At 43.0% G+C, this 27,484-nt stretch overlaps 1 protein-coding gene across 1 annotated transcript in view; it reads left to right on the plus strand.

Annotated features, from left to right (window-relative positions):
• Positions 1-26,961, plus strand: part of LOC124775196 (monocarboxylate transporter 12-like) — a 592,169-nt gene extending 565,208 nt beyond the window's left edge. The window contains exons 7-10 of the mRNA XM_047250035.1: positions 930-1,104; positions 14,061-14,267; positions 26,582-26,760; positions 26,803-26,961. Of these exons, the coding sequence (XP_047105991.1) occupies positions 930-1,104; positions 14,061-14,267; positions 26,582-26,760; positions 26,803-26,961 (720 nt within the window). The remainder of the gene's footprint in view (positions 1-929; positions 1,105-14,060; positions 14,268-26,581; positions 26,761-26,802) is intronic.
• The last annotated feature ends 523 nt before the right edge of the window (positions 26,962-27,484 follow it).

The raw sequence follows: 27,484 nt of genomic DNA on the forward strand, positions 1-27,484 counted from the left end.
AAGTCCGTCGTAATGCACAATGGACATTAATGGATGGAGGTGATCAGACGGGATCCTTAGGTGCGTGTCACCTGTCGAAGTCGTATGTAGATGCATAAAGAGTCCCATATCACTCCAGGTGCACACGCGCCACACCATTACAGAGCTTCCTCCATATTGAATAATCCCTTGCTGACTTACAGGATACATGGATTCATGAAGTTATCTTCAGACCCGTGCACGTCCATCTGCTCTATACAATTTGAAACGAGACTTGTCCGAACAGGCAACATGTCTCCAGTCATCAGCAGTCGAGTGTTTGTGCTGAGGGGCCCAGGAGGGCCGTAAAAGCTTTGTGTCGTGCAGTCATTAAGGGTAGACGAGTGGGCCTTCGGCTCCGAAAGCCCGTATCGATGATTTTTCGTTGAATGGTTCGCACGCTTACACTTGTTGATGGCTCAGCAATTTGCCGAAGGCTTAACTTCTGTCGCGTTGAACGATTCTCTTCTGCGTCGTTGGTCCTGATCTTGAAAGATCTTTTTCCGGCAGCAATGATGTCAGAGATTTGATATTTTACCGGATTCTTGATATTCACGGTAAACTCGTGAAATGGTCGCACGGGAAAATCCCCACTTCATCGCTACCTCTGAGATTCTTTGTCACGTCGCTCGTGCATCGACTATAACTCCACGTTCAAACTCACTTAAACCTTGATAACCTGCCATTGTAGCAGCACTAACCGATCTACCAACTGCGCCAGACACTTGTTGTATATATACAGAGTTGCCAACCGCAGTGCCGTATCCTGCCTGTTTACTTAGCTCTGTATTTGAATACGGATGCCTGTACCAGTTTCTTTGGCGCTTCAATGTATTTGTGTGTGGCTACTCTAGTACTTGTTGCATGCAGAGTTGCTGCCTCTCTGTCTGACGTGAAGCTGTGGTGTTTAGGCCCTGCAAGGTCAGCGCGAGGGCCTGGACGAGCGGGCGCTGGTGCTTCTGCAGACGTTCCTGGGCTGCGCCACGGCCCTGGGCTGCGTGGGCTTTGGGCTGATGGTGGTGCGCGCCAGCGACCAGTGCCTCGTCTCCAGGCAGTACCTCTGCCAGGCCGCCATGGTCGGCATCGGTACGTAACGTACACCCTGACGTAGCCGCCGCTGTAAGATCATGTCCAGTGTAGAAACTCACGAAGATAGAGGCTATACTAACTCGAAACCATTTCTCACACGATCGATATTTTGCACTCCTCCTTGATCAGAGACTGTCCTGTCTCCACTATATTTATTGTGTCATATTTGAATTGAATAATTTTAGAAATTAGATTAAGAAAAGATAAACCTACGTAGAGAAAGCTATTGACAATGTTGACTGAAATACTCTCTTTCAAGTTCTGAAGGTGGCAGGGGTAAAATACAGCGAGCGAAAGACTATTTACAATTTGTACAGAAACCAGATGGCAGTTATAAGAGTCGAGGGGCATGAAAGGGAAGCAGTGGTTGGAAAGGGAGTGGGACAGGGTTGTAGCGATCCCCAATGTTACTCAATCTGAATATTGAGCAAGCACTAAAGGAAACAAAAGAAAAATTCGAAGTAGGAATTAAAATCCATGGAGAAGAAGTTAAAACTTTGAGGTTCGCCGATGACATTGTAATTCTTTCAGAGACAGCAAAGGATCTGGAAGAGCAGCTGAACGGAATGCACAGTGTCTTGATCAACAAAAGCAAAACAATGATAATGGGATGAAGTGGAATTAAATCGGGTGTTGCTGAGGGAATTAGATTAAGAAATGGGACACTTAAGGTAATAAATGAGTTTTGCTGTTTAGAGAGCCAAATAACTGGTGATGGTCGAAGTAGAGAGGATATAAAATGTAGACTCTCAATGGCTAGGAAAGCGTTTCTGAAGAAGAGAAGTTCGTTAACATCGAGTATAGATTTAAGTGTCAGGAAACCGTTTCTGAAAGTATTTGTATGGAGTGTAACCATGTATGGAAGTGAAACGTGGACGATAAGTAGTTTAGACGAAAACAGAATAGAAGCTTTCGGAATGTGGTGCTACAGAAGAATGCTGAAGGTTAAATTGGTAGATCACATTACTAATGAGAAGGTATTGAATAGACTTGGGGAGAAGAGAAATTTGTGGCACAACTTGACCAGAAGATGGGATCAGTTTGCAGGACATATTCTGAGGCATCAAGAACTCACCCATTTAGTATAGGAGGGCAGCGCGGAAGGTAAAAATCGTAGAGGGAGACCAAGAGATGAGTACACTAAACAAATTCAGAAGGATGTAGGTTGGTCCGCAGCTCGTGGTCGTGCGGTAGCGTTCTCGCTTCCCGCGCTCGGGTTCCTGGGTTCGATTCCCGGCGGGGTCAGGGATTTTGTCTGCCTCGTGATGACTAGGCGTTGTGTGATGTCCTTAGGTTAGTTAGGTTTAAGTAGTTCTAAGTTCAAGGGGACTGATGACCATAGATGTTAAGTCCCATAGTGCTCAGAGCCATTTGAACCATTTTCTGATGTAGGTTGCAGTAGGTACCGGGAGATGAAGAAGCTTGCACAGGATAGCGTAGCATCGAGAGCTGCATCAAACCAGTCTCTGGACTGAAGACCACAACAACAACAATTTTAATTGATGGGCATGGTGGTGGATTTCTTCCATAAGGGAACATCCCAACTGGACTTCATATTTTAGGAGAAAAACGCACAGTTTCAACGTGTCAGCTCCAACAATCGACCCCGCGAGAAAATTTGGGACGTAATTCTCGATAGAATAGAAAACGCTCCTGTCACAGTGCAAAAAAGGTGAATAAGTCCTCGGGAGAGTTAGAGATGTAAAAGAATGGAACTAGGTTTATGATTTATCTGTCAGATTTGAACACATGTAAATCAAAACATCTCGAAATATTCGCGTTTTTACTTGTTAATATTAGCGCCCACGTCATGTGATATAATGCATCGTACCGAATAAGTAACATAACACGAACAAATCCACCTACAGAAATTTTATCCCCCAACAAACACTTCTTAGCTATTGCATGTACGCTCTTCATCCACATGATATTATACGTTGTGTACTGTGGTTGGTTATTGAAACTTGTGGTTTTGGGGCACAGCATCAGGGTCTTTAGGCTACAAATAGCGAGATGTAGATGCAACAACACCTAGTACAGAGATCATTAAATGTATGTAAACTGAAGGTGGAGAATGGAAGAAAGGAAAGGAAAAGGGAGAGATCACTGCTATCAGCTGTACTGGTGCATTACGCGGAATCGGCGCCGACGAGTGAAAATGTCTGCCGGACCGGGATTCGGACCCGAGATCTCCTGCTTACTAACCACAGCACCACCAGGGGGCGGGCGACGGTGGCCGTGCGGTTCTAGGTGCTTCACTCCGGAACCGTGGGACTGCTACGGTAGCAGGTTCGAATCCTGCCTCGGGCATGGATGTGTGTGATGTCCTTAGGTTCAAATGGTTCAAATGGCTCTCAGCACTATGGAACTTAACATCTGTGATCATCAGTCCCCTAGAACTTAGAACTACTTAAACCTAACTAACCAAAGGACACCACACACATCCATGCCCGAGGCAGGATTCGAACCTGCGACCGTAGCGGTCACGCGGTTCCAAACTGAAGCGCGTAGATCCGCACGGCCACACCGGCCGGCAATGTCCTTAGGATAGTTAGGTTTAAGTAGTTCTAAGTTCTAGGCGACTGATGACCTAAGATGTTAAGTTCCATAGTGCTCAGAGCCATTTGAACCATTTGAGCAATAGCACCACCAGGAAAACAGTTTTATCACAACTGCACGAATTATCTTGTCTCGCTTCACTGCAGATTCACACTACCATCGAGCTTCACCTATCCGTAGCCCTGTCTTTTTCCTTCATATTCGCTCTTCCGAGACTCCCACAGGAGGTCGAACGTGTTTGTGCATCTGCAGTGAAGAAGATGGATTCATTGCCTGTCTAAGCCTATTAAATTATATGAATATGTGGTGTCTGTTCTTTTGGACATTCCGAATGAACAGACACCACACATTCATATAAATAGAGTTCATTACACTGGGAATTAGGGTTAACAATTAAAAAAGAGCGAAAATGTCAAGACTTTTTTATTAAAATATCTTTGAAGCCGCCAGATAAGTCGAAAAGGCGGTTTCCTTCTTTTACGTCCCAAACTTTGACCGGGACATATTCGCTTTTTCTGAGCTGTGGAAGGAGCATTTTACGTTCTTGTTCCTAACTTTTTCTCTTCCGTAATACTGACATTAGACTGCATAGCTCGACAACTGATGTACATTTTTGTTGACCCTGGTGACGACTGACGCAGTATAGGTTTTTTAAATTACCTTACAAACCATGTTGATTATATCACAGTAACGGATAGAGCTTTCACAAAACAACAGGACGAGCTAAACTACAGTTATTTGTCTACCTTCTTACAAAATTCATAATTGTCTGAAACATACGAGGGCTGTTAGGAAAGTAAGGTCCGATGGGTTGAGAAATGAGAACCACATTCAAAATCAAACATTTTTTATCCGCAGCAGATAGCCTCACCTTTCAGCTACCTCTCTAAATAGTCGCCGCTCCGACTTGACATTTGACATGGCGTTGTACAAACTTTCCAGTACTCACGTCACAGAAAGCAGCCACCTGTGCTTTCCGCCAATTCTCTGCGCTGGTCTGCCTTTCGTTGTTTGTGCCAAAATGTCGTCTTTGTAGCCAGCGTTTCGTGTGAGCAGAGATGAACAACGGAAGGAGACAATTAAAGGCTGTATTGTCTATGATCAAACACTTCTCATCCAAAACTCTGCGGGAGTGTTTTCATTGCCCCTATAGAATGTGGATTAACATTGTCTTGAAGAGAGAAACGCATCACATTTATGTTACGTGGGCTGCATAGCTTCAGGCGAAATCTCTCAGCAGATCCATGTACTTGGTGGATTTCTACGTGGTCACTATGCGCACTGAACTGAAAAGAGCGACGTGAAGCGATCGACTGGCACATTCAAGACACTGAGAAACACATCTATGCAAAGTTCCATCGGATTTTCACAGTGGTTTTCATTTCGCGCATAATCGCACCTTACTTTCCGAATACGCCTCATATAAGTGGCGACCGCAAAGCACCTTGCAAAATTCGTGCTTTTGCACACAAAATTCGATTAAAAATAGTTTTTCGAAAGCACGTTTTCAGTTTATGCACATTCAGTTCAGTTAAGAATTATTTTTATATGCTACATTTACCTACTATCTCGACAGAGGATAAAGATTGCTGGATCAATTCTTATTTTTACTTTAACCGTTTGACTATGTTCGTGCAAAGTTTGAACTTACTCATAGAAGTTTAGGGTATAGAAGTGGCCCGCTTCAAAAACATTCCAGAGTGACGTGCTTTGCACGTATTTGCTCGCAAAATCCGAACGATGGACGTACAAATGGTGTCATTAGCTAATCATTAGTTTTGGCCTACTTAACATCTTAACATCTTAATGGTTTCGTACAAATGTCCTGGCGCCAGCTCTGGTTCGTCGTTCAAATGTTGATTAATACACTACTGGCCATTAAAATTGCTACACCAAGAAGAAATTCAGATGATAAACGGGTATTCATTGGACAAATATATTGTACTAGATCTGACATGTGATTACATTTTCACGCAATTTGGGTGCGTAGATCCTGAGAAATCAGTACCCAGAACAACCACCTCTGGCCGTAATAACGGCCTTGATACAGTTGGGAATTCAGTCAAAGAGCGCTTGGTTGGCGTGTACAGGTACAGCTGCCCATGTAGCTTCAACACGATACTACCACAGTTCATCAGGAGTAGTGCCTGGCATATTGTGACGAGCCAGTTGCTCGGCCACCATTGACCAGACGTTTTCAGTTAGTGAGAGATCTGGAGAATGTGCTGGCGAGGGCAGCAGTCGAACATTTTCTGTATCCAGAAAGGCCCGTACAGGACCTGCAACACGCGGTCGTGCATTATCCTGCTGAAATGTAGGGTTTCGCAGGGATCGAATGAAGGGTAGAGCCACAGATAGTAACACATCTGGAATGGAACGTCCACTGTTCAAAGTGGCGTCAGTGCGAACAAGAGGTGACCGAGTCGTGTAACCAGTGGCATCCCATACCATCAAGCCGGGTGATACGCCAGTATGGCAAGGACGAATACACACTTCTAATGTGCGTACACTGCGATGTCGCCAAACACGGATGCGACCATCATGATACTGTAAACAGAACCTGGATTCTTCCGAAAAAATGACGTTTTGCCATTCGTGCACCTAGGTTCGTCGTTGAGCACACCATCGCAGACTCTCCTGTCTGTGATGCAGCGTCAAGGGTAACCGCAGCCATGGTGTCCGAGCTGATAGTCCATGCTGCTGCAAACGTCGTCGAACTGATCGTGCCGATGGTTGTTGTCTTGCAAACGTCCCCATCTGTTGACTCAGGGATCGAGACGTGGCTGCGCGATCCGTTACAGCCATGCGGATAAGATGCCTGTCATCTCGACTGCTTGTGGTACGAGGACGTTGGGATCCAGCACGGCGTTCCGTATTACACTCCTGCACCCAGCGATTCCATATTCTGCTAACAGTTATTGGATCTCAATCAACGCGATCAGCTATGTCGCGATTCGATAAACCGCAATCGCGATAGGCTTCAATCCGACCTTTATCAAAGTCGGAAACGTGATGGTACGCATTTCTCCTCCTTACACATGACATCACAACAACGTTTCACCAAACGACGCCGGTCAACTGCTGTTTGTGTATGAGAAATCAGTTGGAATTTTTCCTCATGTCAGCACGTTATAGGTGTCGCCACCGGCACCAACCTTGTGTGAATGCTCTGAAAATCTAATAATTTGCATACCACAGCATCTTCCTCCTGTTGGTTAAATTTCGCGTCTGTAGCACGTCATCTTCGTGGAGTAGCAATTTTAATGGACAGTAGTGCATATTATTGCATAGATACGGTAAGACATATATTCGAATGGTTGTACAAATGGCCGTTGGTTCGAGCTAAGCCAAAAATTTTTCATCCCATGTTCATAGCTCAAATAGGAACTGAGCACCAGAGCGGAGAGACGACTATGTAGAGAAGTAGCTAGAATGTGTAGCTAACTGCTGCAATTAAACCATTTTTTGATATTCGCTGTTGTTTACATTTCGTGTTCGATTAGTCCTTAATAAACGAATAGCTCTCGTGTTTCGCACTCGGGCATTACGCGGATGAAGTGGGGCAGAGCGAGTGACAAACAGCGGGCACACGTAAAAAGTTTAAAAGCTGTTCATTCAGAAGGTCAAGGCTGTATACTACGAGAATTATGGCACAAATTCTTTGAGCAGGATCGATTGCTGGATCTGGTATCTTACAAGTGTTGTTTTCTCGCCTTAGAATACGAGCTTAAATTAGTAATGTTTCGTTGTAAATTCTGAAGCTTCGCTAAGTTATATTTAATTCCAGTAAACAATGATACACACTACATCTGCTCTTGATGAGCAGCCTCTTTGTATGAAGTTCATTTCACAGTATATTTTATATCAATGATGTCAGTTAAATAAAATAAGTACAGCCAAGCAGAAAACAGTTCACACAGCGTTGAAAGAACCCTAATGTCTCACAAGAAACCCTACGATAAACAGTAAACTCGTAGAGCAGTTACCAGTAACATCTAGGGATCACTCTTGAAGAAAGACAGAAATTTTTAGGCCTTACAAAACAACCAGGAATAAAGCAACGGTCGTTATGCAAAATATTATCAATATAACGCAAAATAAATATAGACTGCCGTTGCATTCATAAGAATATGCTATGAATATACAAGGTGTCCCAGGAGGAATGATCGATGTTCAAGGATATAACAGGAAAGATCTTTCGAAGCAAAAAGTCTAATAAACGTGAAAATGCATACCTTTAGAGCTATGAGCACTTTTTCATCTTCGCTACTGTGCAGTTCATCTCGTCTATGGCTCGAGTGCTCGTAACTCTTGAGGCATGCATTTTGAAGCCAATATTAAGTCGACAATTTTTCTTATTACCGCCACCCAAAATATGGAAAGCAAAGAGCTTGCTGTAGAAGAGATATGGTTCACAATATCGAAGATGATGTGTTCATATCAATTAAGGTATACAGTTTATAGTTCATGTTTACTGGACGTTTTTGTTTCGAATGATCGTTCCTGTTATAATCCCTGCATATTGATGATCTCTTGGGTCACCCTATATTTTGGCAGACACAACGATATATGAAGCAAGAATATGGGCCCGCAGATTGAGGACATCATTCGTCCAGGTAAGAAGAAGAGTGCAGAGAAGAATAATGAGAAGATTAACTGGCGAAGAGAAGAGTGGCGATACTATTAACTCGAGAATATCGTTTGATACCTACAGATGCTGTTATGATTCTGGGAATCCGTTCAATGGATTCTGTCATACGCTACAGAAGTGTACAGTATTGGCTAAGGAAAAGATCCTGACACGAAATAAAAACCACTGTAGGAGAATAGCAGACAGTAAGTTGGAAATAATGAATAATTTGTTAATAGAACTGCGACCAGCCGGAGAGGGCAGTGCTAGTGGGAAACGACTATATGAAGTATTTACTAATGTTGAGGAAATGTTGTTAATGAACGGTATTTACTCATCAAGAGGGGTGGCTCATTTTATAAATGGACACGACACATACGTAACTCACCTAATTGAAGAGGATAAACAGAAGGGAAAATGGTGTTTGTTTTTGTGGGCTGTCAGGGTCTCATGCACACGTCGTCATCCATTGTGAACTGTTCTGAAACAACAGTGTCTGTAGCAAAGGATTAAATGAGATACTAAACAGATTAGCTAAAAAGGTGTTCTGGAACTGTAATTGGCGAGACAAGAATCAGCCGCAAGAAAAGAACAGGCACCACAACCAGCACAAGTGGGATAACATCACTGCTCCTCTAGGATAGGACGAATGGCATCTATGATACCTGGGAAAGACTTCGATACTATCCAAGAGGAGCAGCTATATTTAAATATTTAAAATAGCAGATGCTGCCATTGTGCTTCACTTGGTGGCAGGAGAAATAGATTAAGAAATCGTCATTTTTTTCTTTTTTTCCGTCGTTCCGAAGTTTCATCAAAATTCGTGGAGGTATGTTTCATCCACGCAACTAATTGAAGGCAGTTTGTCTATTGCTATATGCATTTCGATTCTTTTTTTGTGAAGGATCTTCAGTGACCCGTAATACATGCTATACTTGTACATATAATAAACGTATTATGTGGTAGTTACAATATGTTACTATGTTACCTTTTGTCGCCTTTTTTTCTTGATTTTTAGGTTAGAATCAACTTTTGTTGCACAAATTTCTTGACGTGAAATTATCGTTGGGTTTTACGATTTCCAGCGCAGTTAGCCAATATGTGTGGTCCTTGGAATGTGTTCACTAGCCTCCATGCCCCAGTTGACCGATATCTGGCGTTTGGTCACCCACATTTGATTCAACACATCGCGGATATATTACTTGCACTTTATATCTTTGTATTTTGTGTTGTGTTTTCGGTATGTAGTGTTGGCAAGTGTCACTGTGTGCATAACATTCGTCTTTTGTTTCTGTTGTGTGTTTGGTTTGATATTTTCATTTGCTGTGTGTGTGTGTGTGTCTGTCTGTGTTCTCCCAAGAATTTAAAAACAACAGACAAACTAGATAAATACCAAGGAGCAGGTATATACCAGTTAGAGTGCCAAAAATGTAAAGCAGTATATCTGGGGATGACAGATAGGAACTTCAAAACTTGAGGCAAAGAACATATAAGAAGTTAGAAATATGAAAGTAGCCATTCTACCTTCACCTAACACCTGATAAAACATGGACACGAATCATCCAGCATGGAACATGACATGACTGTTATTAGAGTGAATAATCACATCAAAAGACTTGTGACATTACAAGAAAACTTTAACACACAAAGAGCAACTGCAATGAGAAAGACGGTACTCATGACTAAATCCATATAAACAATTTTCTGATCACGTTAGCCACTAAAATAATAGCAAACATGGATCTGAAACATAACCAGAATAGGTAATTAATGAATCTTCCCTTCCACCCCCCACCCTTTCTCTCTCTCTCTCTCTCTCACACACACACACACACACACACAAACACACACGCACACACACGCACACACACACACACACACACACACACACACCACACACACACACACACACACACACACACAAAACACTAGCAAAAGACGAATGATAGACACACAATGAAAGTTGCCTTCACTACACACCGAAAACACAACACAAAATATAAAGTGCAAGTGATGTATGCGATGTGTTGAATCATATATGATTGAAAGAACTCAGTAAATCGGCCAACTGGAGCATAGAGACTAATGAACACGTCTCCAGGATCGCTCATCTGGGCTAACATCGCTGGAAACCGTAAGTATCACCCAACTACAATTTCACATCACGAAATTTGTGCTCCAAACGTTGATTCTAACCTAAAAAGCAAGAGAAAAACACGACAAAATGTAACATAGTAACATATTGTAACTACTACATAATACGTTTATTGTATGTATAAAAAAACATGTATTACAGGCCACTGAAGACGCTTCTCAAATAAAAGAAGGGAAATGCTTATGGCAATAAACAAATTGCCCTCAGTTAGTTGCATGGGCGGAAAATACTTCATACGAAGATTTTAAAGAATGTGCATCAAAAAATGAAATTTTGTGCATAATTTCACAATTTTAATCCGCTGTACTATCTAAGTTGCAGGTAACATATATACATTGCACATAAACGTAGTATGCCATTAATTTAATCACGTACAAAAACTCTAAATAATAAGGTACAACATGTGACAGCATATATGGATGCAAATAAAAGAAGAACTCATGCCGAACCACACCAGATCACTGTTCCCCAAAAATTTCGGCTAAAAATGGGAAACATGAGAACGGTGTCCCGTTCCGTAAGCACCCTACTAGAGTTGCGGGAAACAGAGAGTCCCTTGAGGACAAGTAGTGAACACAACGTATCAGCTGAACGCAAGACGCGATTGGTTCACGTAATCTGCAAACTACGTATAATGATATACGACATAGCACTATAACTAAATTAAGAAAATGAGTTTTATGGAGCAAAAATGTATGTGGTATAGAACGCCAGGTAGCGCCTCAGGGCACCAGCACGGAAAACCAGAGCGGAAGACTATGATTTCGTAAAGCAAACGTACTGCGGGCTGATACCAGGATCAGATAGTAGTTTTCTTTTCGAATTAGAGTTATCTGAAATTTTCCGTGAAATAGTCGGTTTTCATTGCTAGCATTTATAATTAAAGTATTTCTTATGTTTGTACTAACAGATGAGTGAGTTTGCTTTGCTTCTTGACTGTAAACAGACATATGACATCCAACGAACAAATAAATAAAGATCTCACCCTGCAATCTATTAACAGGATATTGAGGATACACAGTTGCAATGTGGTTAAAAAGTTTGATTTTTACTCAGTAGATAGTACAGATCTGATGGAGACGTCTGAGCGTTTCTACTGTAATAAGACTTTGGAATCGCCAAGGGACTTCTTGGACATTGAGTGTAATAAAATATTCTCGTCAAATTCGAATGAAATCCCATGCTTTCGATGAGTGCTTCCATCGTCGCCGTCAGGCCATCTCCGACCGTCCTGAAACAGGCGAGCCTCCCACTTTTACGCTTAGTGGATGACATCTATTTGGCTGTATTTTATCCGAGTTTGACGCGGTAAGTGTAGCCACAACATTTTATTCAAGAACTCCATCGCAGAAGGTAACATAGCCAGCCAGTACTATAAATCCAACATCGGTGCTAAGAATGTTACGCACCAGTCTTCAAATGTGTGATATTTTTACCACAACATGTGTCGGGATTACATTATTCCATTATTAAGTGCTTACACCCTTTATGCCGTTAGAGCCCGCCAACAATAAAAGCCAGCAGCAAACATGCGCTGTTAATCTTAAAACTCTTCCTAGAACATATAATGTTAGCGTGTTATGCACTGACGTGATAAAAGTAACGGGATAACGATATGCTCATGTACACATGGCGGTAGTACCGCGTAAAGAAGGTATAAAAGGGCAGTGCATTTAGCGGAGCTTTCAATTCTGTTCAAGTGCTTCATGTGAAAAAGTTTCCGACGTTATTGTGGCCGCATGACGGATATTAACAGACTTTGAACGCGGAATGGTAGTTGAAACTAGACGCATGGAGCATTTCATTTTGTAAATCGTTAGGGAATTAAATTTTCCGAGATCCACAGTGTCAAGAGTGTCCGACACAGTATTTGGAGATGTCCCATTACTTGTCAACTCAGTGTAATTTCAGAGCTCAGTTGCAAACTGTAAAGCTGTAAGTACTTGATGATTGTGTAATGTGGACTGGAAACATATTGACAGTTTGACAACTAGTGCGTAACATTCTTACTACAGATTGATGACACTGTTGTACTATGGCTTCACAGCATATAAACACACTACTGGCCATTAAAATTGCTACACCACGAAGATGACGTGCTACAGATGGGAAATTTAACCGAAAGGAAGAAAATGGTGTGATATGCAAATGATTAGCTTTTCAGAGCATTCACACAAGGTTGGCGCCGGTGTCGACACCTGCAACGTGCTGACGCGAGGAAAAATTCCAATCGATTTCTCATACAAGAACAGCAGTTGACCGGCGTTGCCTGGTAAAACGTTGTTGTGATGCCCCGTGCAAAGAGGAGAAATGCGTACCATCACATTTCCGACTTTGATAAAGGTCGGATTGTAGCCTATCGCAATTGCGGTTTACCTTATCGCAACATTCCTGCCCACGTTAGTCGAAATCCAATGACTGTTAGCAGAATATGGAATCTGTGGTTTCAGGAGTGTAATACGGAACGCCGTGCTGGATCCCAACGGCCTCGTATCACTAGCAGTCGAGATGACAGGCATCTTATGCGCATGGATGTAACCGATCGTGCAGCCACGTCTCGATCCCTGAGTCAACAGATGGGGACGTTTGCAAGACAACAACCATCTGCACGAACATTTCGACGACGTTTGCAGCAGCATGGACTATCAGCTCGGAGACCATGGCTGCGGTTACCCTTGACGCTGCATCACAGACAGGAGCGCTTGCGATGGTGTACTCAACGACGAACCTGGGTGCACGAATGGCAAAACGTCATTTCATCGGATGAATCCAGGTTCTGTTTACAGCATCATGATGGTCGCATCCGTGTTTGGTGACATCGCGGCCAACGCACATTGTAAGCGTGTATTCCTCATCGCCATACTGGCGTATCACCCGACGTGATATTATGGGGTGCCATTGGTTACACGACTCGGTCACGTCTTGTTCGCATTGACGGCACTTTGAACACTGGACGTTACAATTCAGATGTGTTACGACCCGTGGTTCTACCCTTCATTCGCTCCCTGCGAAACCCTACGTTTCACAACTATAAAGCACGACCGCATGTTGCAGGTCCTTTCTGGATACAGAAAATGTTCGACTGCTACCCTGGCCAGCACATTCTTCAGATCTCACAACAATTGAAAACGTCTGGTCAATGGTGGCCGAGCAACTGGCTCGTCACAATACGCCATTCACTACTCTTGATGAACTGTGGTATCGTGTTGATGCTGCATAGGCAGCTGTACCTGTACACGCCATCCAAGTTCTGTTTGACTCAATTCCCAGGCGTATCAAGGCTGTTATTACGGCCAGAGATGGGTGTTCTGGATACTGATCTCTCAGGACCTATGCACCCAAATTGCGCGAAAATGTAATCACATGTCAGTTCTAACATAATATATTTGTCCAATGAATACCCGTTTATCATCTGCATTTCTTCTTGGTGTAGCAATTTTAATGGCGAGTAGTGTAGTTACATGCTTTACCTTCCTAGCGTGTATGCAACAAAAACAGTAATGCACAGTACTCACTTATGATCTTTAGCCAGCTCTACGTTTATAAGAGCTGTATGAAGTATTATTTTTTCGTGAATGCCTGACGGTACGGTAATTCTAATGTTTACAGGCGTGTCGCTGCTGGCTCTGGGTTCAGTGGAGGGCTACCACGGCTACGTTCTGATCGTGTGGCTGTACGGCGTCTGCCTGGGCGGCTTCGTCTACTCGTTCAAGGTGTTCGCCATGGAGTGCGTGCGCTCCCGCTACTTCGCGCGCGCCTGGGGCTTCGTGCAGGGCGCCGAGGCGGTGCCGCTGCTGGTCGGCGTGCCCGTCACCGGTAAAAACGGGGGTTCATTACGTTTCCTAAAACAAATCGATGTCTTTGGAGTACAAAAAGTAAAAAAGTCTTAGATTACATCAATATGTTCTTGTTTATTATTATTTCTTAAATTTTCTTAAGTATAACAAATTCTGTGTTTGTTAACTGTAACGATTTCTGCATAACATTACGATAGTATATTCCTTTGTAAACATCCTATACTGAGGTGACAAAAGTCGTGGGACACCTCCTAGTATTCGTGTCGGACCTCGTTTTGCCCTGTATAGTGCAGCAATTCGACGTGGCGTGGACTTAATAAGTCCCCTTCATAAATATTGAGCCATGCTGCCACTATAGCCATTCATATTGTGAAACAGCTTCCAGTGCAAGGTTTTGTGTTCGAAGTGACCTCTTGATTATGTCTCATAAACGATCGATTTACCGAAGCACATGCTCTAACAATTCTCTCTCGTATATCGTGCAAATAGTAAAAAATTTCCGAATACGGCGTATCCATCTAACATGCCATTGACATGTAAACACCATTCGACGGTTTACTAATGCAACACTAATAGGAACGGTAAGACTAGTATCGTTGAATCAAGCGAATGTGAATGATGTATTCCTCCGAAGAGCAAGTCTATATGCTTCTCATTTACGGAGAATGCCAACTAAATTCAGTGAGACCTGGAGACTTATACGCTGAAAGATATCCTCAACGTCCTCACCCTAGATGTCGTACATTTAAATACGTGTAAGATAAACCGAGAACAACTGGATCTTTAACGCATCGCAGACACATCAGGTGAAGGAAAGTCACCAACGAGGAAACGAAAATTGGTACTCTTGCAACTGTGGTTCGAGATCCCGTTGTTAGTTGGCGTCAAATCGCAAGGGAATCTGGCATGAGCCAGAGTAGTGTTGTTCGTGTTCTGCATCGCCATAAATATAATCCTTACCAGATCAGTCTCCACCAAGAATAAACTGGTAGAGATTGTATGCGTTGCATTGAATTTTGCCGCTCAACTTGAGATTCAGAGCGATGACACATTTGTTAATTTGATTTTATTTACTGACGAGGCTATATTCACGAACCATGGAAATGTTAATTTGCGTAACATGCGTTATTGGGCAACTGAAAATCCATGTTGGCTGCGGCAAGTTGCACACCAAAAACCGTGCTCGGTGAATATACGATCTGGGATTCTGGAGGACAGAATTATAAGCACCTATTCCGTCGAAGGAAATCTTAATGATAGTAAGTACACCACATTTCTGCAAGAAACATTAGATCTGCTATTGGAAGAACTACCTTTAGGAACAGGGAATAGAATGTGGTATCAACATGATGGGTGTTCAGCACATTTTTCACTGATGGCTAGAAATGAGTTGCAGAGACAATTCCCATATCGTTGGATTGGACGCCGAGGGGATGTATCGTGGCCGGCTCGTTCGCCACTCTTGACACCTCTGGATTTTTTCTTGTGGGGATTCGTAAAAGATATTGTTTATAAAGACGTTCCGACTACACCTGAAAATATGCGAAAGAGAATTGTCAGAGCATGTGATTCGATAAGTGCCGATGTGATAAGCAATACCACTCGGTCCCTGATAAGAAGATTGCAGCACTGCATATACCAATGGTCATCACTTCCAACACCTTTTGTAAACAGACGTTCGTGCCACCTTTGTGACCTTCGTTGGCATTCAAAGGCCTTACTGGTACACACTACTGGATTCGTCTCGATGGCCGCTATCAGAAAATAAGTACCAAACTAAAGCACCCCATTAAAATAAAGTTGACCTTCCTATCTCTGAAGCGAAGCCACCTAGCAACAAAACGCCAACGTCATATTATGGTCCCCGTTGTCCAATGCAACTTTTCATCTCCTACCATACTTTCGGATTTATTCTTGGTGGCCATAGTGACTCACCTTGTATATCATTATCTGCTTCCTCTTCGTTGTATATCTATGTAAGTTGTGCGTCACTTTACGTGTAATTGCGGGATTCAGATGTCACTGACGATGACCTAAATATCCCAAACTGGTTCGTGATAAAAGTTGGTTGCGTTGTTTGGGGGAAGAGACCAGGCAGCGAGGTCATCGGTCTCATCGGATTAGGGGAGGACAGGGAAGGAAGTCAGCCGTGCCCTTTCAAAGGAACCACCCCGGCGTTTGCCTGGAGCGATTTAGGGAAATCACGGAAAACCTAAATCAGGATGGCCAGACGCGGGATTGAACCGTCGTCTGGTGGGTGTTGTGTGATGTCCTTAGGTTAGTTAGGTTTAAGTAGTTCTAAGTTCTAGGGGACTGATGACCGTAGATGTTAAGTCCCATAGTGCTCAGAGCCATTTGATTTTGAACCGTCGTCCTCCCGAATGCGAGTCAGTGTGCTAACCACTGCGCCACCTCGCTCGGAAGAAATTATGAGGAGCACTCAAATGCAAACGAGACAGATGGAAAAAATAAGTAAACTGCATTATGAGAATCGCATGGGGAGAGATCGGGACCGTATGGAGGATGTGTAAGCGTTTCCCAGCGGAACTTCTGCAGCATAGTCGGAACAACCTTGGCAACGTGTGGGGGGGGGGGGGGGGGGGGCCCACATGGAGAACTGCCTGGTTCCGTAGGCAAGCGCAAGTATTTTTCCATGAAGGCACTGACCGTCTTTTCTCACATTGGGATAAATGTATTAACAGTACCCGCGATCACTTGAACTTATTTACTTTTTTCCGTCTGTCCGGTTTTCTTTTGACTGGCCCTTATACAGGGCGGTCAGAAACAGTCTGAAATGCTTGTAAGGATGTTGCAGGGCTGGTTGTGCTGAGAAATAATTCCTAAGAAAAAAATATTCGATTCGTTGCACCGCTTCCGTGCTAATTGGATTTGAAATTAGCCAATCAGGCCGCTGCACACTCATTTTCAAACGGCCTTCTAGAGCCTGTGTCGTCAAAGGCGTTCCTCGTTTGGTTTCCTAAAAGCGAACAAGAGAACTGTACAAACACTGGACCCGGGATGGTGGTAAGGATCGATACCGAGCCAAAGACTGGGCACTCTCGTGCACCGTCATCTACGCTAGGAGACCAATTGAGATTAGTGTATCTGGCGGGCCACTTGAATTTGTGCGCGCAAGGGCTTGATTAGCTAACGTCAATGCCAATTAACTTGGAACCAGGGCAATGTATTGAAATTTTTCTTAACCGTTACATCTCAGCACAATCTACTCTAAAGCACCCTCACGAGGTATTCAGCCTTTTTCTGAATACCCTGTGTATTAACAGGACATCAGGAAAGTGTTTCCAGTTTAACAGTGTTGTCATGTTCGGTTAAACACCGAGAAAAAATTGAGATAATATTATAAGGAAGAGGGTTCTAATATGTTATTTTAGTGATCAGCCAGCTACACTTTTCTGAGCTTTCTATTTATCTTTGTTATCGGCCAAGTAGAATCACGTAACAACTTCAGCATCTCTTCCTATTTGTTCTTTCTTATTTTTACAGCAATCCTTGTTCTTCTCCTGATTTAGTCTTTTGTCTATCCACTTTGCTCCAAGTTTCTTGTTTCCTTTGTCTTGAAAGCCTTCTAGCTTGATAATTTTATTCTTAAAAACGTTCGTTTGTGTTATTTATTAGTCTTAGATGTTGTTTTTGCTTACTTCTTTTCTCTTTTATGTAATCCACGCTCCCGGTTCGGTGGCCAAGCGGTTCTAGGCGCTTCAGTCCTGAACCATGCGGCTGCTATAGTTGCAGGTTCGAATCCTGCCTCGGGCATGGCTGTGTGTAATGTCCTTAGGTTAGTTAGGTTTACGTAGTTCTAAGTCTAGGGGACTGATGACCTCAGATGTACAGTCCCATAGTGCCTAGAGCCATCTGAACCATCTAATCCACGCTATTATAGTTTTATTTTCCAGATACACAGTACAGCAAAATTGTTTCGTTACCCTTGTTATTCATTCGCTGGAGGTGGCTGAAGAAGATTAATCTTCACTTTATCATTCCTTTCGGTACCGTGTATATATTTCCGTAGATCTCGTCGTTACGTATCATTTTACAGTCAGATGTAGTTTGTATTCCACCCATTATTTTACTAATAATCCATCTTTCTAGTACCTCTATTCCGTTCAATTTATAGTTCAGCATCAGGCTGTCACGTGCATATAAACACTCCGGTCTTACCACTATGTATTTTGTTGCAATTTTTTATATATGTCAAAATGTCTTTTCCCAGCGGAACTTTTGAGATCAATTCAATTCACTGTTTGTTTCCAAATGAGTGGAGTAACTGCTTCTGCAGATTTTCTAAAAGTACTGAACATTTTAGCCCCACTTTCCAGAGCCTTAATTTGCTTTATTTTACTTTTTTGTGAAAATGCAGTTAAACAGTAAAGATGACAAGGGGCCCCCTTGTCACTTTTTTGAGTTTGTACTGCAGTTATAATTTTAATAGCGCATTTTAACATTAATAAATATGGCAGTTCTACATTCTTCGTGACAGAGTGTTGCTAAGTAGATAAATGTGAGTGAAAGTGGGAGAGTGTTATTGCAGTTGTGTTGACTGCATTCGTCACAGATTATTTTAGCAACGACGCTGGCAACTCTGCTGTTGAGCGCCTCAAATCCACACACACACACACACACACACACACACACACACACACACACACACACCATCGCACGATTGGACGCAGATATCACATCGTGTTTCCGTCCAGCGGCCTGTGTTTGTTGGAGAGATGATCACACGTGAGAACAAACCTCGGAATAAGCGCATACTCTTTTGAAGACACTATTACTGTAAAAGACGAGAGAGAGTTATATAGTTGTCACGGAATCTAGAGTTCTTTGAGGGCGTAACTGCCATTACATTCGGCAGGACTAGTGGTGCAGTAGCTCCATTAAACCTGTCTTGGTTCTGAGATCAGTGTTAATGTTGTTTCACATTCCCAAACGCGACTCTCCTCCACTAGAAGCATCTTGTTGTTTTGCAACTGCTTAAGTTTCCTGTTCCACTGAGAAATAACAACAAGCAAGGGAGCTGTGGTTTTAAATGTTTGTGTGTCACGTATTATATCTACACAGATTTTTACGATTTACGATAACATCGTTGATCATGAGCTCTAAAGAGATATTGAACATGAACCACAGTTCGTAACAATCTGGTGATCTATTACCACTGGCACCTTTTCCATTCCAAATACTTTCTAATCCGAGGATATATGACTACTTTACTCAGTACTGACGTTGGTATTGCATTTTAACTTGTCTTTGGTTTTATTCAAAAATTTTGTAGCTTGTGGTGTCAGTATAACAACTACCAAGACGATCGCAAAATTATATTTCGTTGGTCTTCAATCTTTCGACTGGATTTACGTTTTTGATATCGTTGTACCTTATTCCAGATTGACGTTCGTCACATCGTTCTAACTTACTATGATGTTCTTACTATACTGAAGGGTCCTGAACAATTTTCCATCTTCTAATCTTCATAGGTCTCTTTATTAATACCTTTTCACTAATCATTACAGTGTAGGGAATTGTGTGTTTTGTTTATTACTTTTATTTTTCAATGTAGGCGTATTTCTGTCACCATATTTCGCCTGATTTTTATTCTCGTTTTCTCCGGCTCACCACCTCTCAGTTCAGTTCTTTGTTGTGTTACGAAAGTGTTTTCCTTTATTTTAGCAATATTCTGCCGGCCGTGAATCGTAGGTAAGGCGCTCAATCGTTGTCCACTTGCTCAGTCTTAGAAAATCCTTGTTGATGTCTTCTGCCTGGTACGAAGTGTGTGTGTAGTACATCATCTACGTAATGTTAATTATTCCAAGCCGGAGTAAGTAATGTATACTGAACGTCGTATGACTATGATCTGACGTGGTTTAGTTAAACAAAACGACCCTTGAACCCACAAATCAGAAGTTACTTCGTAGGTAACACAAGAGTTAGCCGACATTCAAATGGGCACATTCTCCGCATTTTCGAACTGAATGACGAATGACCGAAAATGTCACCGTCCTCCTTAAGTTGAACAAAGATTTGAGAAACATGAAAATGTATGTAGATGTGTTGCACATGCTAGTGTTACAGCTCTCATCATTTCTGAGAATGAAGTCTTTATTAAAGCAATCGAAATCGTTTTAATTAAATATACGTTTCCTGTTATGCTTTATCTATCCTACTTCATAATGTGTTCTGATGTGAGTTCGTTGATGCTGCCCTGAAGCAGCCGGTGGTTTGCTTCGTAATTCATAATAAAACGGGCCTTTCTGTTTCTTGATTACAAAATGGGCCATCCCCCTTTCAATTTCTGGTAAATTAGTATTGCTAAACAGCTTTATATATTTTGAATTCTATGGCTCAATATCTGGCATAAATTTAAGCCGTTTCATCTCGGTTACCCCGATGCTGAAATATCCACTCTTCAGCAGCATTTGCTGTTGTGAACTGCCTGACAGAATAAACTTTGGTGAGGCGGTGTCCTGTAGCTCTTATGGTCAGATGACTGAAACTGATTGTATAAATAAACTATTTGTATCAGCAGCTAAAGACGGTGATACGACATTTTTTGACAGAATGAAGCTGTGAGCCAGTCGGGTGCTCAATGCTAGTCCCTATCCTTTCGTAGGCAATGTTCTGTTACACGTCATCAAGTATTCTGGCATCCGGAAAGGTCTTTCTTCGGAAGCTCGGTGTCTTCCATTCTTTCCTCCCCTCCGCCATTATTTTACACTTGCTTTTTAAGAATGATGCATCTGTCCTGATGCCATCTGTTAGCTTGTATTCTCTCGTGTCTCGTGTTTTTTACCCACTGTCCATTCACTGATCTAAGGAATACTTTATTATACCGTCACATCTCAATTCCCCGGTGTTTTATCATCATACTGGCCATTGTCCTATCAATGTTCAAGCGTTTGGCACCTCAAAATGGTTGACATGTATCTTATCAAATTTTGAAGACTTCCAAGCGTTTTCGCAGTATTCATATTTCAGCCCTATGGAGGACGACATTCGCTAATCTTCTCTTCCTTTTTTAACCAAGACCCTTATTGATCCTTTTGTCATGTTGTTTGCAGCTTTTTTTCAATTCGTCAATCTGCTTCTGATTGCCATCTCATCTTCAACTGATAATTCCATGCCATCTTCAAAGAACATACATTTGACCTTCCTGAAGATAGTGGTGAAGATATTTCTCTTGTACAAAACGTTGAAGCGCAGTAGAGATAATGGGGTTCATGTATCTTAAGAAAACTGCTGCGAAGCACATTTCCATTGATATAAGTAACAGTTTGTAACAATTCAGTGAAATGCGAAAGAGAATGATCAGAATTCTTGCACTCTGATGTAACTGAACCCACACCAATGAACTGTGACACGTGAAATACATGAAACGAACATAGTGCGAATGAGGTAAATGCTGATTTTGACATATTATCCAATTCTAATTGTGGACTTCTCTTGTTATTTAATTATAAAGCTGTGCTACAACGTGGAATTTATTTTCCGCGATGCTGTCCAATCGCCTCTAATAGATCCCATAATTCACAAAATTCACAGAAGACTACAAACTTGCACGTCTTTTTGCTTGGGTGAAGTAAATAACATTCGTAGTAGTCATTTTTATGGAAGCGATGGTTCTCGCTTCTTTCCTTCTGGCTGCCTGAGCCCATACATTACTATATTCTTAGAAAATGTTTTTGTTTGATTTGCACAAAAATTTTATCTCATGTCTCCCTGTAAAGTACGGTCATTGATGTACTATTTCCGCCCCCCCCCCCCTTCCCAAAAACTCAGTTCCTTGAAGAATCGATCTTCCATACATAAAACAATTTCAAACGCCTGATAAGTTTCAAATAAGCTACTGTAAATATTCTCCTCCAAGCATGTTAAACACTTACCCTTATGGTTCAAGACACAAAGCTCAGATTTTCTTGTTTTTATTAGTTTCAGATTATTCACCCACAGACCAAGCAAAAAGTCAAAAACCGTTGTGTAAAATTGTTTGTAACTCACTAAGTGCTCTCATTCTCATACTGGGTATGTTTACAGTTTCTATCTTTAGTACTTGGCTTATTGTGTAAAATAACTTGGCATTATCTCTTAATGAGCATCTTAAAACTGCCTGTTACGCTCTAAAATCCCATGTACTACTACATAATTCACTAAGTACGGTGTAACAACAGCACCAAAAGCTGTTGCGGTGTGTATTTGGTTGAGGACCACCGTGTCAAGCAACTACCCTCAAGTGAAGCATACGATTACGTCGGTTTAGTGGAGGATTCCCTGATATGAAGTACACATTTATTATCAGTTGTAGTTTCTATATATGTACCTGATGCCTACGAAACTTTCTTGAAGCTGATATTCCCGTATCTGTGACGAAGATGGACGCTTGAGCACAACTGTTTGCCCGTAAATAAATGCACGTTGCTGCAGCTTGTGGTGGTGTTGTTATGCTATTCTTTAAATAGGTTGAAGTTGTGGAGTACTGTTTACAGCAAATATATTTTGACGTGAAAATTTCTAACCCAATTCACAAATATTTGAGATACAAGTGTGTATGAATCATTTCCGTTCCTTGCTGCGAAATGTCTGTGACTGAACCGTCCGGGAAGAGTGCTAAAACTGCGGAAGCAGAGGAATGCCTGCTGTGTGTAGCTCTGACGAAATATAGGCAAAGGTTCGTGTTGAAATAACGGTTAAGGCAAAGCAGCCGATGTCAAACATTTCTGTTCATTCAGCTTTCAACAACCGTAGAGACGTCATTCTTTTCAAGTCACCAGTCTTCCAACGGGTTTGATACGAAACATGACAAATTCCTCTGTAGAGCCAACCTTTTTGGTAGCACTTCTAATAGTCGTCCTAAAATATTTGGTAGGTGAATTCCAACCTCTCTCTTCCTCTGCAGTTCACCCTCCACAGCTCCCTCTAGCACCACGGAAGCCATTCCCTGATGTCTTCTCAGATGTGTTATCATCCTATCCCTCCTCCTTTCAGTATTTTCCATATATTTCTTTCCTCTCCGATTCTGCACAGAATCTCCTCACTCCTTACGTAACCAATAAAACTAATTTTCGTCATTCATCTGTTGCACCACATTTCAAATGTTTCGATTCTTTTCTATTCTGGTTTCCTCACAGTCTTGTTTCATTGCGATACAGCAGTGTGTTCCAAAAGTATGATCTCAAAAATTTCTTCTTAAGACTAAGGTCGACGTTTGATACTCGTACGCTTCTCCTGGCCATGAATGACATTTTTGCCACTGCTAATCTGATTTTTATGTCCCCCCCTCCCCTACTCCATCCACCATGCGTTATTTTGCTGCGTACGTATTTTGTTTCGTGAGTATGTACTTCGTGATCACCATTTTTTCTGATAGTAAGCTTGTCGATATTCCCATTTTTGCTACTTCTCATTACTTTGACTTTTTCGATTTAGTCTCAAGCCATATTTCGTACTCATTAGACTGTTATTTACATTCAACCGAGATTCTAATACTTGTTCACTTTCACCGCGGATAGCAATATCATCATCGAATCTTATCAGTAATATCCTTGAATTTAAATCCCACTTTTGAAACTTTCTTTTATTTCCTTCATTTCTCCTACCGGCTCGCCATATGTGAATGAAACGGGGAGAAACCATAACTGCTGGTACAATCGGACGTACCCTCCCCCATGCATCTCACGGCGGTTTGCCGAGTATACAAGGGTTGCCCAGAAAGTAATGCACTTAATTTTTTTCTTCAATAATTCTTTATTGAACAAAATGAGAATTACACACACGAAACAACGGTGTTTTATCTACACACCCTTTTTTTCCACGTAATCTTCACCCTGTTCTATGGCCTTCCTCCAGGGCGAAACAAGGGTGTGTGTGCCCTGTCGGTACCAAACCTTGTCCTGGTACCGGAGCCAGGGCGTTACTGCGTGAATCACCTCCTCACCATCCCAAAAACGTCTTCCACGAATGCCATCCTTTAAAGGCCTGAACAAGTGGAAGTGTTAGGGTCTAGGTCATGGCTGTAGGGTGGATGGGGTAACACTGTCCAACCCTGATTTGCATCAACACTTCCTTTGCTGATTGCAGTGCCAACTGCGAGTCGTAATGCGTCTGTTATCGCGACTGACATCAGCAACATGTCAGGTTTTGAAGCCTTGGATGGTCTCCCCAACCGCTGCAAATCGTGGAGCTTCGCCGAACCGCCTTCTGATAACCTCACCCTCCGTGCCCAGCGACTAACTGTACTTCTGCCGACAGCAGATGCTCCATAGTCTTTGTACAAGCGTTTGTGCTCCGCAGATTCTTTCTCTGCAGTAAGAAATTCAATGACGGGACGTTCCTTGTAACGTACGTCACTTACAGACGCCATTTTGAAACTATCCTACAGCTACACTAGCTGTCGAAAGTGACGGAAACTTAGGGCGCTCACTCAGGATGCTTGAATTTATACCGGCTGATCAAAAAGTCAGTATAAATTTGAAAACAATAAACCACGGAATAATGTAGATAGAGAGGTAAAAATTGAGACACATGTTTGGAATGACATGGGGTTTTATTAGAACAAAAAAAAACAAAGTTCACAAAATGTCCGACAGATGGACTGGACAGTAAAACGTCAGTGACTGCGTATGACAATCGTGTATAAAAGGCGCTGTAATGAGAGAGAGAGAGAGAGAGAATCAGACGCGCCACCAGTCGCAGCATGTTGACGTTACCTGAAAAGGCGCGTTTAGTGAAGCTATATTATCAGAATGGGGAATGTGCTAGTTCAGCGTTATGATCCTATCGCCATAGGAAAGGGATTCGAACGGGTAAAGGTCCGTTGATAAATGCAGCTGTGGCGAGAATGATTTCGAAGTTCGAAGCCACGGGTTGTTTAGACGATAGACCCCGTAGTGGCCGACCGAGCACAAGGGGTAACGCTGCTGAGACAGTTCAGGAAGAAATGGAGACTGTAGCGGATCGTCTATGCACGGGCAAGTCAGCGCTCGCGCAGTCGCACGTCGCACAGGCATTCTATACACTACTGATTGGTTGGCACTGAGGCGTACCCTCCGATGCTATCCGTACAAAATCCATTGGCATCATGAACTGTTACCTGGCGACTTAGTGAAGCGGAGGACATTTGCGGTGTGGGCGTTTCAAAAGATGGCGGAAGATGACGATTGGTTGAGTAACGTATTGTGGACCGACGAAGCTCATTTCACGCTCCGAGGGTCTGTCAACGCCCACAACTGCAGAATTTTGGCTACCGAAAATCTTAGAACTGTCGTGGAAACTCTATTGCACGACGACAAAGTCAAGATATAGGTTGGATTTATCACATGTACCGTCATGGGGCCTTTTTTCTTCGAGGAAACGCTTGATTCTGGTTTTGTATCTGCTACTGTGACGGGTGAGAGGTACGCCGATATGTTACAGAATCGCATCATACACAGCCTGGCTGATAAACACCTGCTGGAACGTAAGATGTTTATGCAGGATGGCGCTCCACCCCATATTGCTAGAACCGTGAAAGATGTCTTACGCGCGTCTTTTGGTGATGATCGTGTGCTCAGCCGCCACTTTCGTCATGCTTGGCCTCCCAGGTCCCCAGACCTCAGTCCGTCCGAAGTGTATCGTGATCGACCAACATCTCTAGGGATGCTGAAAGACAGCATCCGACGCCAATGCCTCACCATAACTCCAGACATGCTTTAGAGTGCTGTTCACAACATTATTCCTCGACTACAGCTATTGTTGAGGAATGATGGCGGGCCGGCCGGAGTGGCCGAGCGGCTCTAGGCGCTTCAGTCTGGAACCGCGCGACCGCTACGGTCGCAGGTTCAAATCCTGCCCTGGGCATGGATGTGTGTGATGTCCTTAGGTTGGTTAGGTTTAAGTAGTTCTAAGTTCTAGGCGACTGGTGACCTCATAAGTTAAGTTCCATAGTGCTCAGAGCCATTTTTGAATGATGGCGGACATATTAAGCATTTCCTGTAAGGAAGATCGTCTTTGCTTTGTCTTACTTTGTTATGCTAATTATTGCTATTCTGATCAGATGAAGCGCCATCTGTCGGACATATTTTGAAATTTTGTATTTAGTTGGTTCCAATAAAACCCCATGTCATTCCAAGCATGTGTGTCAATTTGTACCTCTCTATGTACATTATTCCGTGATTTATTCAGTTTTCAAATTTATACTGTCTTTTTGATCACCTGGTACATACTAACGTTTCGCATTCGTAGCATTGTTTTCAGCTGAGAGAAAAAAATTGCGGTGCATTACTTTCTGGGTAGCCTTCGTAGATGTAGATGTAGAATTTGAGTCAGGCGCTGGTTGCCCTGTTGCAGGCTACATCAACCAGAACCACCCGCAGGCGGGCTACTACTTCTCGATGGCGGCCACGCTGGCCGGCGCGGCGCTGCTGTTCGTGGTGGGCGGCGGGTCGCGGCGCGGCTGGGACTCCGTGCCCGGCGGCTGCGGCGCGCTGCCGGACGGCCCCCTGGCCGCCGCCGCCCCCGCGCCGCTCGCGGGCGCGCCCGGCGTCCGCCCCCACCCGCTGCTCACCAAGAGCATGTCTTTCGGCACGCCGCTGGACCTGCCGCCCCCGGACGACATCCTGTGGCGGCCCGTGCGGTCGTGTCGCAGCGAGCCCGAGAGCCTGGGCCGCCCGCCGCCGCCCGCCGCCGCCGCCTTCACCGTCGTCGAGCAGATCACCACCTGCGTCTGACCGCGCCACGCCCTCTTTCCCCACGTCACGGCGACACTCGTCAACACCTTCCATCGATCACCCTCACTCTGTGCCACATCTCCACCACATTTTGCTACCACTCACGCAGGAATGACTGCTTATTTATTTCTTCGTATAGAGACGAAATACCGTTGCAGCTATTACACAAGAACGTTCACTGTCTACGTTCTCTAGCACTCGTCACTCACTGGAAAGCCATAATCCCTTGACTATAATGTGGCACTATTATACAGCGACAATAAACCTTTTAAATATTTAAAGATATCTCTTTCATTGCTTTCGTTATTGGACCATATGTCATCAACCTTTCATTTCTTATGTTATATTAGAAACCGTATATAAATAAACCATGAAAGACGAAATGCTACAATGAACGACGGTCGTCTGTTAGTCCTAGCAACTATGGCAATCGAGGAGTGTTTTTTAAGTAAGTACCGTTTTGAAATTAAAAAAAGACATGCTAAGATATATCAATAATTTTATTTTTACATGAAAGCCTGTA

Source organism: Schistocerca piceifrons, chromosome 2 (genome assembly GCF_021461385.2).
Source record: "Schistocerca piceifrons isolate TAMUIC-IGC-003096 chromosome 2, iqSchPice1.1, whole genome shotgun sequence".
Lineage (NCBI taxonomy): Eukaryota > Metazoa > Arthropoda > Insecta > Orthoptera > Acrididae > Schistocerca > Schistocerca piceifrons.